The 17,609-nt window shown below is 46.7% G+C and overlaps 1 protein-coding gene across 1 annotated transcript; it reads left to right on the forward strand.

Moving 5' to 3' along the window:
• The first annotated feature begins 8,803 nt into the window (after positions 1-8,803).
• LOC120696787 (probable protein phosphatase 2C member 13, mitochondrial) lies at positions 8,804-14,154 on the forward strand. The gene is made up of 8 exons (XM_039979782.1): positions 8,804-9,291; positions 11,362-11,489; positions 11,568-11,666; positions 11,762-11,920; positions 12,422-12,508; positions 12,760-12,851; positions 13,211-13,285; positions 13,734-14,154. Exons 1-8 carry the CDS (start codon positions 8,990-8,992, stop codon positions 13,869-13,871), a joined length of 1,080 nt encoding a protein of 359 aa, XP_039835716.1. The 5' UTR covers positions 8,804-8,989; the 3' UTR covers positions 13,872-14,154.
• The last annotated feature ends 3,455 nt before the right edge of the window (positions 14,155-17,609 follow it).

Raw genomic sequence — 17,609 nt, forward strand, 5'->3', positions numbered from 1 at the left:
AAGAGAGCCACAAAAAACTTAAACAAGAGCATAGGGAGTTGGCTCACAAGTATCAAGAACTGGAATTTGCCTATGAAGCAATTGACCCAAGTCTTGAGAACTTTGCTCATGAAACTATTGAGAAGGTCAATGCTTCTACTTCATGTGATGACCTACTCATTAATGCAAATGCCACTAATGCTTTGCCCGAGCTTGCACCTTCTAGGGAAAAGGAATTGATGGATCAAGTGGCAAGCCTCAAGAGTAGTGTGGAGAAGCTCTCAAGAGGAGAATACATCCACAAGGAGATTCTCTTCAACAATGCCCGTGACTATGGCAAGAGAGGTCTTGTTTCATTTCCGGAGCCAAACATAGCTACTACTACTTCTCCGGAGATCAAGATTAGCTTCATCAAGGAAGTTGGTTCATATTCCCAACATTGCCAAGTCACCGGGCACCACACTAGGGAGTGCACTTTACCATCACGTCCTCTTCCTAATTTACCCAAGAATTATTCATCAATGTTTCAAAATAACCATTTTCTCTTGAGTAAAGTGAAGGGCAAGGTGAAGGCCAAATTCATTGGCAAACTCACTAAGGAGTCAAAGAAGAAGCTCCCCAAGCAACTTTGGGTCCCAAAAGCTCTTGTCACACATGTGCAAGGCCCAAAGCTTGTTTGGGTTCCTAAAAATCAAAAGTGATTCTCATGTGTGTAGGTGAACTACACACATAATTGGCGAATTGACCTTCTTCCTTGGTTTTCAAGTCAAACAAATGAGGGAAGGGACATTCATCCATCAAGAAAAATATACTAAAGATATCTTGAAGAAGTTCAAGATGGATGAGTGCAAGCCAATCAAGACACCCATGGCAACCAATGGGCATCTCGACTTGGATGTGGACGGTAAATCGGTTGATCAATCCCTCTATCGTTCTATGATAGGGTCTTTGCTTTACCTTACCGCATCTAGGCCCGATATAATGTTTAGTGTGTGCTTGTGTGCTCGCTTTCAAGCTAACCCAAAGGAATCACACCTTTCGGCTGTGAATAGGATCCTTTGGTATCTCAAGCACACTCCTAGCATAGGCTTGTGGTACCCCAAAGGCGCTAGCTTAGATCTCTTGGGATACTCGGATTTGGATTTTGCCGGAAGCCGTGTGGATCGCAAGAGTACCTCCGGGGGTTGCCACTTGCTTGGGCGTTCTCTAGTTTCTTGGTCGAGTAAGAAGCAAAATTCCGTGGCTTTGTCCACCGCGGAAGCAGAATATATAGCGGCCGGTGCATGTTGTTCCCAAATTCTATATATGAAGCAAACCCTTTTGGACTTTGGTGTGAAACTAGATAGGATCCCACTCCTTTGTGACAATGAAAGTGCCGTAAAAATTGCCAAGAATCCGGTTCAACACTCTCGCACAAAGCACATTGATATTCGCCATCACTTCATGCGTGATCACGAAGCCAAGGGGGACATTTCCCTTCAAGGTGTGAGATCCGAGGAGCAATTGGCGGATATTTTCACAAAACCTTTAGACGAGAGTACCTTTGTTAGGCTAAGGAATGAGCTTAATGTGTTAGATGCGGCAAACGTCATGTAAGTTGCCATGTCATATAGAAAATGCATACATATATGACACTTGTCTAACTATGGTAAGATAGTGATGAGTAAGGGTTTAGCTAGAGGTGGTGGTCCACTTGTTTTCCTCTAGGCTTGTAGAAAGGCTCATCACGAAGAAGCTTCCCGTGGGTTCAAACTTGACAAGTAGATCTTAATTTCTTGTTATGCATTTCTTGTCATATAGATGTGCACTTCATGTTTATTTTACTTTCGCATGTGGTTGTAGTTTGCATTATCATTGCATGCGTAAGGGTCACAAAGGAGATCACTTGATGAAAATGAGACTTGTTTCATATACAAGATCTTAATTCATGAAAAGTGAAAAGAGCAAAGTGTTAGGTGCGTTATTGCCTAGTGAGCAATGTCATGATGAGTTTGAAGCTTTCTATCTTCAATATTCCTATGACATGGCTCATACATTTTTTTTGGCGCTTTGTCTCTCTTGCGGCTTTTCCTTGTGTTTGAAAAGAAAAATTATTTAAGCTAGTGTGCTATCCTATTTATTTTGAGGGGTAAAGTCGCCTATGCAAGTCCATTAACTTGAGTTTATTTGAATCTTATAAGTTTATTGGACTTAGCATAGAAGAGTGAGCTGAGTGTGGGGTTTTTGGCTTCACCGGTTAAACCGACGTTCAAAGGATCTATACCCATCGGTTTAACCGGCGTTACTAAATTTGGGTCTCAACTCAGGCAGTTTCAGGCGTTTAACCGACGTATTCAAAAGTCAGAGCATCGGATCAACCGGTGATCATTAATGCAGATCAGACCTAGCAATCAACCGGCGTTTTGATCAATCAACCGACGAGTTCTCTTTTGGCATCATCGGTTCAACCGACGTTCAAAAACAGATCTAGTGGAGTCTCGGGTAAACTGCACCGACGCAATCAATCGGTGTTCAAACCCTATGCGTCGGATCAACCGGTGTTAAAGAAAATCGCGGGTCCCATCTGTCATATATGTCTCTTGCCCGCGCTGCCGGTCTCTGCTTCTTTTCTCCCTTCACGCCGCCGCCGCCCGACTCGATCCATCTCACGTCGCCGCCGCTCCGCAGCCGCCTCCACGCCGCCATCACTCGCCGCCGCTCGCCTGCACGCCGAGCCGCCGCCGCCGCGCTCCTTGCTCGCCGCCACGGTCGCCAACCGCCGTTCTAAGCCGCCGCCGCGCACCCTCGCGCTCGCCCAGCGCCGCCCGTGCGCACCTGCTCCGCCCGCGTGCGCCTCCGTGCTCCAGCGCCGCCGTGCTCCACGCCTCCACGCCATCCACGCCGCAGACCCACGCCGCAGCCGCAGCCCCACGCCGCAGCCGCATCCGCTGCATCTTCTCGCCAGGCGCTCACTAAGTGCTCGACAAATTGCCTGTTCGAGATGGGTCGCGAGAAGAGAAAGGGAAAGGAAGTCGTTGTCGAGAAGCCCGCTCGTAAGCGGACTCGTGCAGAGAAGGAGGCCGAGAGGGCCGAGATGGTGGCCAAGGCCGCCGAGGAGCAGGCATCAGGCCGTGCTCGTCCGTTTCAGATCAGGGAGGACCCCAGAGGCAGAGGCAGAGGCAGAGGCAGGGGTATGGGCAGAGTAAGAGGTGCCAGGGCCACCAGAGCCGCGACGGCAGCAGCAGCAGAGTCAGATCAGTCAGATACAGCTGCAGATTCAGATTCAGAGGCAGAGCAGTCTGAGCAGTCTCAGGGGCAGAGCACACAGGAGTCACCGACTCTTCGACGGTCTGGCCGCACTCGGCAAACGTCCCCAGCAGCAGAGACTTCGCCAGCGACCGAGCGTCGTACTGGACCGAGGACGCGAGCAGGTCACCAGCCACAGGAGCCTCGCAGGTCCGCAGCAGCAGCAGCTCGTAGAGCCGAGGCCCTAGAGGCCGAGCGCGCAGTGTTCCGTATGGACACTGTTGTGCGTCTGGAGCCAGGTGTGCTGCTCCAGAACTTGACCAAGGCCAATGCGGCGAAGGTCAAGAGGCTCAGGTGGAGTGTTCAGGAGGAGGACTGGTTCCCCGTGACCCGTGACAGCCGAGTCGACCGTAGGTTCTGGACGCTTCTTCAGGCCAGTTTCTACGAGACCTACCAGAGGCGGGGTCACAGGATCTTCCCGCACAGAGTGCTTGACTGGGTGTCTCTGAGGACAGCCGCAGGGGGAGCAGATGTCAGAGAGCACTTCGCTCACTTCAGGGGCCTGCCCAGGTTACTCCAGATTGAGCAGAACAGATATATTGAGGACTGGGTCAGAGTCTTCTATGCCACGGCCTGGATTGCTCCCGAGCGTCGAGCAGTACATTTTGTTTATGGAGGCCAGGTCTTTGGTTTGTCGAGAGCGACGATAGCAGGGATTCTCGGAGTTGACTTAGTTGACGTCTCCCTGCACGAGATGGTTTACGGAGATGCAGATCCACCGCGCAGAGCGATGATTGGCGGGATTGCACCTTCTCATGAGGCGATCTCTCAGTGTTTCCGCCAGCCGTTCCCTGCCTCCTACGCCAGAGTTCCCAGCCTGCTGACCCCAGAGGCATACGCAGTACACATGGCACTCCGGAGGACTTTGCTACCGAGGAGTGGCTACCCAGAGGGGTTTACAGGACTGCAGCAGCTCCTGCTTCTACACATCCTCACTCACGAGCCGTTTGACATAGTTGACTTTATTCTGGCTGAGATAGAGGATGTGATCACAGACGGGATGGGTGTGGTGCGACAGTTTCCCTTTGCACACTGGATCAGCTATATATGTTCTATGATTGTGCCAGCAGAGTCACCCATCAGCGCTCCCTACCGTCACGACGAGGCTCCCCGGTTCCCAGTTTACCGACCGACAGCTCCACAGGACCGGAGGAGGGGCAGACAGGCAGAGAGAGCTGCCATGGCACAGTTGTCACTAGAGGCACAGGCCCGTGTGGCACAGGAGGACGAGGCACTGCTTGCCGCCGAGGCACAGCTTCCCGGAGGAGAGGATGAGATACACTGGTCTGAGCTTGAGTCAGACTCCTCCGAGGACGTAGAGTACTTCCCTGCAGCAGCCCCAGCTAGTCACGACCACGAGGCAGGGGGGTCTAGAGAGCCAGCTCCAGAGTCACCAGCACCTGCTACAGTCTCTGAGTCCCAGGTGTCTCAGCCGTCCGAGCTCACCGCACTTCTACAGCAGCTCGTGACTCAGCAGAGAGAGGACAGGCTTGCACAGGAGGAGGCCAGGAGAGCTCATGAGGCTCAGTTTGCTGCTATACAGAGAGAGGCCGCCCGAGAGCGGGCTGCTACCGAGGAGCGTTTTGTCGGGCTTATCGACAGAGTTTCACAGAGGACAGACGCTCAGTTTCAGCAGATGCAGCAGGGGATGATGACGATGTTCGGGATGATCTCACAGCTTTACTCTCACACCGGACTCGCCCCGCAGCAGCCAGGACAGCCAGGCCTTCAGGGTGTTGGAGCACCTCAGCTTGCCGTTACACCAGCTCCAGTCCCTACTGCAGCTCCAGCTACCTCAGCGACACCGGAGACCACGTTCTCGATGTCCGCATTACTTGGGTCTGCCGGTCGTCCACTGTTCTCACCACTGCCAGCGACTTCACTCTTCGAGGAGTCTCCTTCAGCAGTCCAGTCAGTCGCCCTCCCTGTCGTACCACAGACACTACCTTCAGGGGGAGGAGGAGAGGGTTCCTTGCTTCAGCAGTCGTCACAGCCGGCAGCTTCAGCACTCACTACTTCAGATGTTGACACATCTTCTGCTGAGCCGGTTACTACTTCTACGGACCCTCTTCCAGGCAGTGCCAGCACACGAGCCTCTACCACAGCTACACCCCCAGTCACCTCAGACCCAGACCAGCAGCTTCCGTCTGTCACCGAGGGTGAGGGTTCTCCGTCCGACGACGACGACGACAACGACCCGGACCGCTTCCTCGCCGTACCACGACAGCACGACCCGTAGCTCGCCTTTTGGTGCTTTGATGCCAAAGGGGGAGAGTGTTAGAGGGAGCCACAGAGTTAGGGGAGGGTAGAGCTAGAGAGAGCTCGTAGTTATCAGGACTTTGATTCTTTGTATCACATTTGGTGTTAGTTCATGGATATGTACATTTGTCGCTTGAGTATGCCGTTCTTCGAGACATATCTATGGATTTCGTTTGAGCCATTGAGCTCTTTGGTCCTTCTTCGAGTTTGCTTCTGTTTATCCTGTTTTATCTTTCTCGCTCTCTCGTTTATTTATGTTTGTGTTGTCATCAATTACCAAAAAGGGGAGATTGTAAGCATCTAGTCCCTCAAGGTATGTTTCGGTGATTAATGACAACCATTATTGTGACTAATGAGTTTGTGCAGCTTAATAGATCTTTATCGCTCATTTGGTCATATGTCAAAAGAGGCCCCTCAATTTCATTATTCAAAAGGCGATCTCGGTATTCAACTCAATTATATGTCAAGACTAAGGATCTTTCTAGTCCTAAGTGTCATAAGGTTGAGAAGGACACTTAGGTTAGTATAGGTTTTATAGTTTTGTAGTGATCGCACTATTAAGAGGGGTTAAGGCTAAGTAACTTGAGCATGGACATGGTCATTTGAAAATGGATGCACACTATGGTCACTCAGGTTTCTAGAAGTTCAAATAAGTGGTTCTCAAACTATATCTCAAGAATATTTGGATTTCATTCAAGACTCAAATCAGAAAAGACAAAATCAGAAAAAGTCTATACACCGGTTTAACCGACGCTCTCAATTTTCTATACGTCGGTTAAACGAAGTCAGCAGAGTCTGGACAAATTCAATACACCGGTTAGACCGACGTGTTTGAATTTAACGTCGGTGCATTAGTCCAGAGTTGGTTTTTCCAAGGTATTTCAAGTTCTATACACCGGTTAAACCGACGCTGTTTAAATCAAGACGTCGGTGCAATTGACCAGTGAGATGGTTTTTTCAAAGGAATTCAGAAGTTGTACTCACCGGTTAAACCGACGATAGGTTTGAGTTAACGTCGGTGCAGTTGTCCAGAGACTTGGTTTTTCAGCTGATCAGTAGACAACTACACTCACCGGTTAAACCGATGATACGTCGGTTAATCTGCCCAAGTTGTAACGGCTAGTTTTCAGAAGGGGCAGTTTACATTCACCGGTTAAACCGACGATGACTATTGGAGGGACGTCGGATTAACCGGCGCTACGCAGTTTTTCTGGCAGCTTTTCTCCAACGGCTCTATTCGTGTGAGCTGCTTATATATACCCCTCCAATGGGTCATTTTGCTACTCTTGACATCAGGCAACATCCATACACTCATAACATAGTCAAGAGCCACCTTGAGCTTCATCATTCACATACTTGTGCATTCAATCAATCAAGAAGCAAGATTAAGGACTTGAGTAGAGAGAAGCTAGTGTGCATCCGTTCTTGGTGATCGGTTCTTGCTCAAGTGAAGGCCTTAGCTTGTTACTCTTGGTGATTGGCATCACCTAGGCGATCTTGGTGATCGAGGTGTTTCTCGCGGAGCTTGCCAAGGATTGTGGGAGCCCGGAGAAGAAGATTGTACGTGGCTTGATCTCCACCACGCCGGGATGGTGAACGGAGACTCTTAGTGAGCGCTCTCGTCTCGGTGACTTGGGAGGTGACAAGACTCTTTGTGAGTGTCACAACGTGGATTAGGGGTGTGTGCCAACACATCGATACCACGGGAAAAAATCCGGTCGTCTCGTCCACTCTCTTTATTCAAGCATTTTCTTTCATGCAATTCATTCATGTGCTTGACTTAGAGATCATAACTTAGCTCTACCTTGCTAGGCTTTACTTCTCTTTTTATCTCTCTTAGCTTGTGTAGTAGCTTAGTTATCCGGTTGGTGAATTGGTGCCTTACTAGCATTGCATAGGTTAAGGTTGCTTTACTTCGTTTTAGAAATTGAAAAATGCCCAATTCACCCCCCTCTTGGTCCATCGATCCTTACACCAGAGTAGCTACAATTAATTATAGCAGGCAGCAACAAAGGTAACACTATATATTTTTTTTGTTTTAACTTTATAGTAGGAAGATTGATTAATACTACATGTTTATCCTTTAGTTGTTAGATCACTTGGTAAGCTATTATCATACTTCCATGCAAATTTCTTTCATGAATAATATTTGCAAAAAGTATTAAAACATCATGTCTTTTCATCTAATTTGCAGTTAATATATATGGTTTCTTTTCAAGTAGGGTATTGACGATATGACATACAAAATTGAGTGATCTTACAATTAAAGGACAAATGTGAAGTATTTAAGTTAAAGTTATTAGAGTTTGGGATTCAATCAACAATGCAAATTGATGAACTTATAAGCATGGATATGATTTTAATGGACGAATATGTATTTTTTTATCAATTTCTTTTTTCTTTGTATATATTATTCTAATTTTGCTTAATTATTGTATATTTGAACAAAATGATACAATCCATGCTACTATATGGAAGGGTCTATTAAATATTTACATGCCACAAAATAAAGCATGTAACTTTATATAATACATCTAGCCGCGCAAATGTGCGGGTGGCCCACCTAATTTTTTTGAATAAAACAAGTGGTCAAATTTGGAATAAAAAAGTCAAACGAAATATAATTTGAGAGAGTACTATCTAAGAAAAAAAATGTAGATAGGAGATATTGGGCAACGAGCCTAACAATCTTTAGGATATAGTGGGTTCTCCTTATAAAACATATATAGGTGAAAGAGTAGGTAGCAGTGCAATAAAAAGAAATGACTCTTGATTACCAATGTCGACAACACATTTGCCGAAAAGATGAAGAGAATATAAATATGAATAATTATTATTATGTATTTATTTGAGAAGATGATGGATGGCCTTGGTGGAGATGGCTGCTTATAAGATCGGACGACTAAAACAGTGGTTTACTTAAAGGTATACAGATGACACATTCATTTCCTCTTGGTTATATTCTTAATTCAAGTTTAGTATCTGTCGTTATCAAAGGTAAGTATTGCACCTACATTTTATATTTTCCAAATCACTCGGCTGACGACAAACACGAAGTTTTATATTCAAAATTGCTGTAAAGTGGATTGCCAGCTACACACATCACCGCCTAAAGCACTGCGACCTCTCTCTCTATGCAATATTCCCCCCCCCCCCCTCTGTTTGCCTAATCTAGGCATAGGCTTTTGTAAGAAAATGGAGTAGTATCACGCAGCACAGCAAATATTATTATGGATAATAATTCCTTGAAAACCGGGTGCCTTTATCTAGCGGGGAGGAGGCAAGGCCGCAGGGGAATCTGGCACCGGCCACCCACGCCACGCCCCCTCCCGCCGCTTCCTCCTCTCTGCCTCCCCTTTCCCCAGATCCGAAGCCATTAAACCAGCGGATCTCGCCTCGGGGCGCGGCCGCGGCACCCGGGCAAGCGAGCGGGGAGGAGGAGGCAGGCAGCAGCAGCAGCCATGAGATGGTATGCATCGGTAGCCTCCTGAGGGCGCTGGTGCTTCGCGCGGCGGCGGCGTCTGCGGGCAGGCGCCGGGGGCCCAGGGTCCTGTGCGGCGGCCGGGCGGCGGATGTGCGCGTGACGCCCCGGCACGGACGACACGGCTGGCGCGGGCTCCGGGCGGTCGCGGGCAGGATGATGCTGGACTCCTCCGACCCTGCCTCCCCCGCCGCGGCGGAGGCCGGGCAGGTGCAGCCGCAGCGGCGCGCGGCGGGGGCCGTGCCCCAGGCGCACGACGGCGGCTACGCCAGCGGCGGATGGGAGAGGTAATGGATGTGCTTGTGGTTCGAGGCCTCGCTGTCCGTATTGAAATGTTGTGCTGCGAATTGGAGCATCCCAACCGGTTAGGATGCTGCATTAGCATGGGGGCCTGGAATTTCGGCATCGGATAGCCTGCGGCGTCAGCAACAAGCATGCAGATGAGATGCTATATTGGCTCGAACACCGGAACATGCAAATGTACCTTGTGTTTTTTGCTGGCACAAATTTGTTGCCGTCTCACATTTTACTATTTCTAGCCAGGCATGAATGCCGTCTAACGGGTGCGAGTGGTTTAGTGGCCATGCCTTAGTGCTTAGGTGCCAACTGGCTCTCATGCGATAGTTGCCATAGATCATTCTTATTTGTAACTAACAGTACAATACGAGTTGCATTTTATATGGCATTGGCAGCAAACAAATAGTATCGAAGAATGCTCTGAAGAGACGTAGAGTTCTTTTATTTATCACAGTATTGCACTGCTATGTCGCTGCTTATCATCCTGCCAGCCAGTAAAACCTATATGCTAATTGTTGTGAACAGTCAAACTTAGAATAAAACTTTGTTAATACCAAATAAGCACTAGTTATTCAAAATTCTAATCATGAATCAGTTACTACATTTTAGTTTTACAATTTTGAATGTCTTCCTAGAGAAATGATAAAGTTTCTGTCACATTTATATGGAAGTTGATCTTTGTTGATGGCTTCATCTGGAAGTATATACATTTTCTCATGATCGCAACTCAGAATCAAGTCTGAATGATAATTGAACTTCTAAAGCACGAGGATGCTTCTGTGGTTTTATCTGTTGCACATAGAGGCAGGCAGGTAGCAATATCATTTACAAGTTTGCATTTGTAGGGGCTCAGATTCGTCTTGCAGGCGGGGTGGGTTCTTATCTGAACCTGCATACCCGCCCCGCAAAATAAGTGCTTGCGGTGGTTGCAGTCCAGCAGCAATTTATTTGCAGCCTAATGATGGCCACTCCGCTAAGCCCAGCGGATTAGATCGTTCGTGCGCAACAGCCTGCGAAGAACCCGCAATCCAGCGCTACCACTGTGGCCATCAGCTTCCTCTACGTTCTGTCTTCTGCAACCCGCATGGGTGGCGGTCTTGGCAATCCGTTAGACTGCCTGCCATTGCAGGAAGATCGCAAGGGCAAACAGGAGGACAGGAGCACCGACACCGTGTTCTCGAAATTTGTAGCCACCAGTTCGAACCATTGGTCAGCAATTTGTTCTTCTTCGCATGCTCGGATCTAGGTGCTGAAATGATAGGAGCCATGATTGCAGCACTTGGCCGGCATACGCAAACAAAACTTATCAAGATTATTATCCAGTTAGCAGTTGTAGATACGAGTGCATAGTTCTAACAGCGTGCAAGTAGAGACTGCATGCGGGCTTTGCGGGTCTATTGCAAAGGCCACAAATTCATGTTGTCCGTGTTGTTAGAGTTTGCGGCTGGCCGTGTGCCTGCAAAATTAGTTTGCGATGGGATTAGTGGGTTTGCGGCTGCCCACAACCCGCCCCACCTGCAAGCATAGCTCAGATAATCAGATTAAAGTAATCAGAATTCAGCATCTGGTTTTAAGCAAATGGCAGTGTTCATCTGTTTGCATCGGTGATGGGTGGGTGTTGTGAGGTTGAAGAGTGAACCAGCTACAGTTACCCAAATCAAGTTATCTTAGGTCCCTTGATCCTATTTCAGTACTGTAAAGAAAAATTGAAAATTATGAAGAATGCTGTATGAATATTTGACTGGCCAAGTGCTGCTACAAAAATATATAACTAAAAAGCTTAAAAAGAAGAATAGGTATGGAATCCCTGTAGTGATCACTATAGGTATAGATGGAGCTCATTATTTTGAAAAATACTACATATAACTGTTTACTTTGTGATTTTGTTATGATGGGTTCCAAGTCTCCACACAGTTGATAACTTGAACATTTAAATTATATATTTTTGTACAAGAATGCCTTTGTTTTTAACTTTTATTCTGTAGACGTGCTCTTTATGCTATTCTTTCTTGGTTGTTTAACATGATGCCTTGCTTAACACAATGCTAAAATTGTGACAGAGAAGATGGTAAACTGAGTTGTGGATACTCAAGTTTTAGAGGGAAGAGGGCTACTATGGAGGATTTCTTTGATGTGAAGCTAACCGAAATTGATGGTCAAGCTGTTAGCCTGTTTGGTGTTTTTGATGGTATGGACCCCAATGTTGCCTTATTTAATTTGTAGTACTTTGTCTACCATGTTTTTCTCTCAATATCTGGTGCATTAGGTCATGGAGGATCACGTGCTGCTGAGTATTTGAAGGAACACTTGTTTGAGAACCTTCTGAAGCATCCTGAGTTCTTGACGGATACAAAGCTTGCTATAAGTATTTTTTTTTCTCATAAGGCTTCACTTTAGACTCTCCCTGTAGACATTCTTGTTGCTGCTACAAAACGACTTGAAATTTATTTCTAAAAACAGGTGAAACATATCAGAAAACAGACACAGATTTCTTGGAATCAGAAGCAAGTGCCTTTAGGGATGATGGTTCAACAGCTTCAACTGCTGTTTTGGTGGGTGACCATCTGTATGTTGCAAATGTTGGTGATTCTCGTGCTGTTATTTCAAAAGCTGGCAAAGGTATTGCATATTGGAAGTAGGTGTTTAAGTAACTTATTTGTATTTCATGCCACATCCTTCATGCAATATCTAGTCTGGTCTCTGGAATCTAAATCCAGAAGCAAAATCTGGCATCATTCTGTTCCTCATATCTGTTAGACATGTAAATGTGTGTGTGCGTGAGGGCCCAGGCGTGTGTCATGCCTGGGTGGTGGCTGGCCCTAGGCGCCACCTGTTGGTTAGGATTAGGCAGGCTATTTCTTGATTGCTGTATTCTATAAACCTCTCCAAGGGCCTGCCTATATATGTGTAACACATCCTTAACCTAATCAATGAATCATTCCATGCAATCCTAATCGTCTTCAATATCAGCATAATATCCAGTAAACCTATGCACTTAAGTCCCTGATCACTTTGCAGTAAATGAAAGTTTGGTTCATACGGTTTCTCATTGAATTCATGTTATTTGATTCCTTGCCACCTGTGGTAAATGCCTTAAAGTTCATCTGTTTGTTTTTCTAGCTATGGCACTTTCAGAAGATCACAAACCTAACAGGATTGATGAGCGAAAGAGAATTGAAAATGCTGGTGGTATTGTCATTTGGGCTGGTAAACATTTTCTATCCTGTCACTAACTCACTATTACATCGGGCTAGTTTGCTTGTATCATCTCAAGTTGATAAGTTAGGTAGGAAAAGGCTTCTGCTATTCATTTTAGTCATCTGGAAGCTGAAAATGTTATCTTTCCATACATTCATTTGAGTATTGCATAGTCATCTAGAATACCCTTATTTTTCAAGTCATGCCATTTTTTTCTTGGAATGATAATGTAAGACCTTCTTTATGTGGCATTTTCTCAGGTACTTGGAGGGTAGGTGGTGTATTGGCAATGTCCCGTGCATTTGGCAATCGTTTACTGAAGCCATATGTGGTGGCAGAACCCGAAATTCAGGTATAAAACTGTAATTTGAGTTATGCCAAGGTTCCACGCATTCTTTTTTTTTTTGCTATCTTTCAATTTACTTTAGTGGAAGCCAGTTTTACTTATTTTTCTATAGTAGAATTGCTAAAATGGTAAAACTGCATGTTCTGTTTACATCTAAACCTTAATTTGGAATGCCGATTAACTGTTTATCTATTGATTAAGCTTTGGAACTAAGCAAAACCAGACCATCAATATGCAGTTGTTACGACTGCTGATCCATCAGTTATTAGCTGCTGTAACCATGCAAATTTGATGATCGATCATTAGAACTTCATCCATAGACTTGCCCTTTGACACTTAATGAAGTATTTTCTAATAAACTGCAGGAAGAACAGGTCAATGGGGAGCTGGAATGCTTGGTTCTAGCTAGTGATGGGCTTTGGGATGTCGTGGAAAATGAGGTAATAAATCTATGGGAATATATTAGGTGCAAACCAACCTCTCCGTGCAAACTATGGAAACTTTAATCTGGGCCATCGGATCAACATCCAAGGGGCATGGGGGATTGGGTAATTTTCCAATCTGGACCTGCTCCCACCCTCCTGTGCCCCTCCCCTTGGATGTTGATCCGATGGCCCAGATTGAAGTTTTCATAGTTTGCACGAAAAGGTTGGTTTGCGCCTAATACGTTCCCTAAATCTATTACCAAGTTCTGCAGTTCACTTAAATTCTTCGAAGCAGACTATTGTTTAATTGATTTCGAATGAAAACATTGCCTTACTCTCTTTCCTGTTTGCTTTCGGGTTGTGTCCTTATTGCTCACAAAATGCTCAGCTGTGATAGTTGACACATATTTTTGCTGGTCTCTATAGCTATCTCACTAACATGTTAATGCTTTCTCTCTGAAAGGAAGCTGTTTCCCTTGGGAAATCGGAAGATGCTGCTGAGTCTGCAGCTCGGAAACTCACAGAGATTGCCTACTCTCGTGGCAGCGCCGACAACATTACATGCATCGTGGTTCAGTTTCACCATGATAAAACTGGATAGGTACCAGACAACATTACATGTGACGTGGTTCAATTTCGCCATGACAAAAACCGGATGAAGCGTGGGGCGGCTGATTTCCGGTAATACCCTGCTTCAGGCTATTATTATCCTGCAAGCGGGTGTTGGGGTTTCTCCCAGATTTGTCACTCATGCAGCAACTACCAAGAACTGTTCCATCGATTCTTTGTTGCCCTGTAGGAAACATTTTTGTTCCAACCGCTGTAAGAGACATTTTTAATCTGATGAATTTATAATAAATCGATTTGTGTTTATCGTTAGCTCAGTTACTTCTCGAGTCTTTGCGTGGAAGCTGTTTTCCCTCGGTGTTCCACTGTTCCGTAGGAAATTGGGGAAGGGGATGAGTAAGCCAGTGAAGATACCTATCCGCACTACTCCTAACATATACTATTATGGAGCTCAATTTAGTATGACTCAAATATACTAACTAGATTTTCCTCTTGACATGTCGCTCAATTCCCTCAAGTTTTAGATGGAACATATACTATTACTATTACGGAGCTCTTCCCTATTGTGTGGAATGGGAATTGGAAGATAATCATGCCATGAAACATTTTAGCTCTCGAGAGGAGGGAAAGAACATAGTACTTGAACTTTTACTTATTCTTTCTCCCCCAGTTAAGGTTCTTTTTCAGTGTTGCAGATAATTTCAATTAGGTTGCTTGAGGTGTTGCTATACATACAAAAACATTCAAGCAACATTTCCATGTGAAATTCTTTCGCAAAAAGGGTTAAAAAGCAAAAAGTAGGGCATAGCTCCATCTGCCCTAGGGTTGGATCTGCACGTACCTGAAGTTCTGACAGCAATGCGACCAGATGGCGCCAAATGGCGTTGTGAGAGAGCACGATTATACTTGTATATAACATTAATCTCGTATGAATCTAGTGACGAGGAAGATGGAATATGTTACTGTGTTTTGAGGGTGTAGAAGACTAGAAGGTAGAATTCCCTAGCCATATGCCAAATGTCATAGGAACGGAGGGTCGTCCGTTTGGCCTCCAGCTACCATTTTTTTGGAACAGTTCAGCTACCAACTGCCCTCTACTCAATTTCCTACTCCTTCCATTTCCCAACGTTAACTTCGTTGTAATTCAAAATTTTCTAACTTTGGCTTACTTTATAAAACAAAGCATCATAGTTCTAAAGATGTCGTCTAGGTGATGCCTAGGGGTCTAGGCGTACCCAACTCGCCTTTGATCGCCTTTAAAACACTACAAAAGCATCACTAGTTGACCACATATGACATCAAATTTATTGTAACATATATTTTGTTAATGCATTTATTTGGTATAGAGTAAAGTCTATTTTTGGCCATCCAACTCTTGCCTCGGTTTGGTTTTGGCCATTGAACTCCAAAACCGGGTATCTTCGACCACTCAACTATGAAAACCATTCATTTTTGACCATCGGACTGTTTTGGTGGGTGGTTTTGCTGACGTGGACGCCACGTGGCAGTGGGGCCCACTTGTCAGTGTTACCCCCTCTCTCTTCTCTCTATCTCCCTCTTTCTCTCTCCTGTTTCGTCTCTCCTCTCCCTCCTCCCTGCTCGCCGCCTCCTTGCTCGCCACCGCTGCAAACCTCCTCCCTCCTCCCTTCAGACGGCCGGCGGGCGGGCGGCCGGTGGGGCGGCCGGTGGTGGGAGACTGAAGCTGGGGCGGGAGACCGGAGCTAGGGCGGGCGGCTGGCTGGGCGGTAGAAGTGGGTCACGGCGGCGCTGGCGGCTCGGCCTCCCCTGCCTCGCGCCCAGTCCGATGGAGGGCGGAGCGGATCCACGCTGCCTGCTCGCCGGAGTCCCAGCACTGGGCCTGGCAGGAGGCTCCCCTGCGCTGCTCGATCTGCTCCGCCGGCGCGCGCGGGGCTCCGCCTCCGCACCGCTCGCTTCCGTCGCCGCACCGCGCCCACGTCAATCTCCGCTGCTCGTCCATGGCCGCCGGGAGGAGGCGCTCGCCCACGCGCGACTAGCGTGGAGCTCGCCTGCCTGTGGAGGCGCAGCTCACTCACCCTCCCGGTCGAAGAACTCTTGTCTTGCCGCCGCCGGTTCCTCCCGTCGGTCAACGAGCCAGGATGACTGGCGGGAAAGCAATGCAGGGTCGTGGTGGAGCTGTCCACCGAAGGAATCGACAGACAATGGCGTGGTGGTGGCGAATTTGGCCGGGAAGGCGACGCGCGACGGCGGAAGCAGAGTGGTGGCGTGGCTTTGTCTGGAGCAGGGCAGAAGGATCCCGGCGGCGGTGCTGATGCCGGCATGGCGAGCGCATGGATCGGACGGCCCCGCAACGCGCACAGACGGGTCTGGGACCCAATGGTCGCCGGAGCTGCCAGTGAAAGCGCGACAGATGGCGGCGGCCGCTGGAGTCACGGGGTCGGGGCAGGGGACTCGTGCGCGGGGACCTCGAGCCGCTTGATGGGAGCAGGGAGGGCGGAGAGTGAGGGAGGGGGCGGAGGGCCGCCGGAGGCGCGGAGAGAGAGGAGGAGGGAGGAGACGAGCAGCGGCGGTGAGCAAGGAGGCGGCGAGCAGGGAGGAGTGAGGAGAGAGGAGAGATGAAACAGGAGAGAGAAAGAGGGAGATAGAGAGAAGAGAGAGGGGGTAACGCTGACAAGTGGGCCCACTGCCACGTGGTGTCCACGTCAGCAAAACCACCCACCAAAACAACCCGATGGTAAAAAATGAATGATTTTCATAGTTGAGTGGTCGAATATACCTGGTTTTGGAGTTCAATGGCCAAAACCAAACCGAGGTAAGAGTTGGATGGCCAAAAATAGACTTTACTCTTTGGTATAATAGGTCACAATTAGATTTTTTTTAAAAAACTCAGTCGAAGCTAAATAAATTTAACTCAGAGAAATACCTTTTGTTCGAAATAGATGCAATATCTTCCCATGTTCTAGGCTGTTGAGCTATTCGAATCCTCTTAAACTAATCGTCGTCTCTATAAAAAGCGAACTGTTTCTTTATAAGCCAACAAGGATGACTTATAGCAGCCTCTGTCTTTTGAAAGACGATCGAAGTGTTTGTTTGGTTCAGTGCCGTAGCTCGGTGTACAACGTAACGCTCGACGAGCTTACGCGGGTGATTCGGTGAAACTAGAAAGGCACGCGGCTTTGCCGCGTAGGATAGGATTTTATGTCGTAGTATTGTAGTTGGTAAAGATTTTAGATCATGCGTAGAGTAGCAATTATGGTATATAAGTAAATGTACAACATTTTGAAGTAACGTAGACAAATGTACCATTTCGCTATTTTCGCATAGATGTCATGATGTACAGTCCGTTGTTGCACTTGATATATATTTTGGGCACCCTAATGTGGTGCCAATATTATTTAAGTAATATATTATTTTAGGTATCAAAATGGAACTATGATATTTTTTACTATATTTATTGTGGTCAAAGGAGTAAAGTTATTTATTAGGGAGGGCATGCAGTCTAAAAATGCGTATAATTCGACTTTGAATCATAAGATTTAGATGTGATGGCATTTTCTTTAAGGAAGTAGTGATTATTATATTAAAAAAATGATGTGTTGTTGTGGAGGTACCATAAGAAACCATAGAGAAATGGTGCTACGATATTATTGTTTTAGCGAAGTAGGATCTTTGCAATGTCCCGTTAGAAACTCTATATGTGCTCATATTTTCTCCCTATTAATTTTAAGCTTGCACTATATTTTATAATTTAGGTGTCTGAGTTTTTTAGTGTTATTCAGGCAATAGTTAATTT

This window comes from Panicum virgatum, chromosome 1K, assembly GCF_016808335.1.
Source record: "Panicum virgatum strain AP13 chromosome 1K, P.virgatum_v5, whole genome shotgun sequence".
In the NCBI taxonomy this organism is placed as follows: domain Eukaryota; kingdom Viridiplantae; phylum Streptophyta; class Magnoliopsida; order Poales; family Poaceae; genus Panicum; species Panicum virgatum.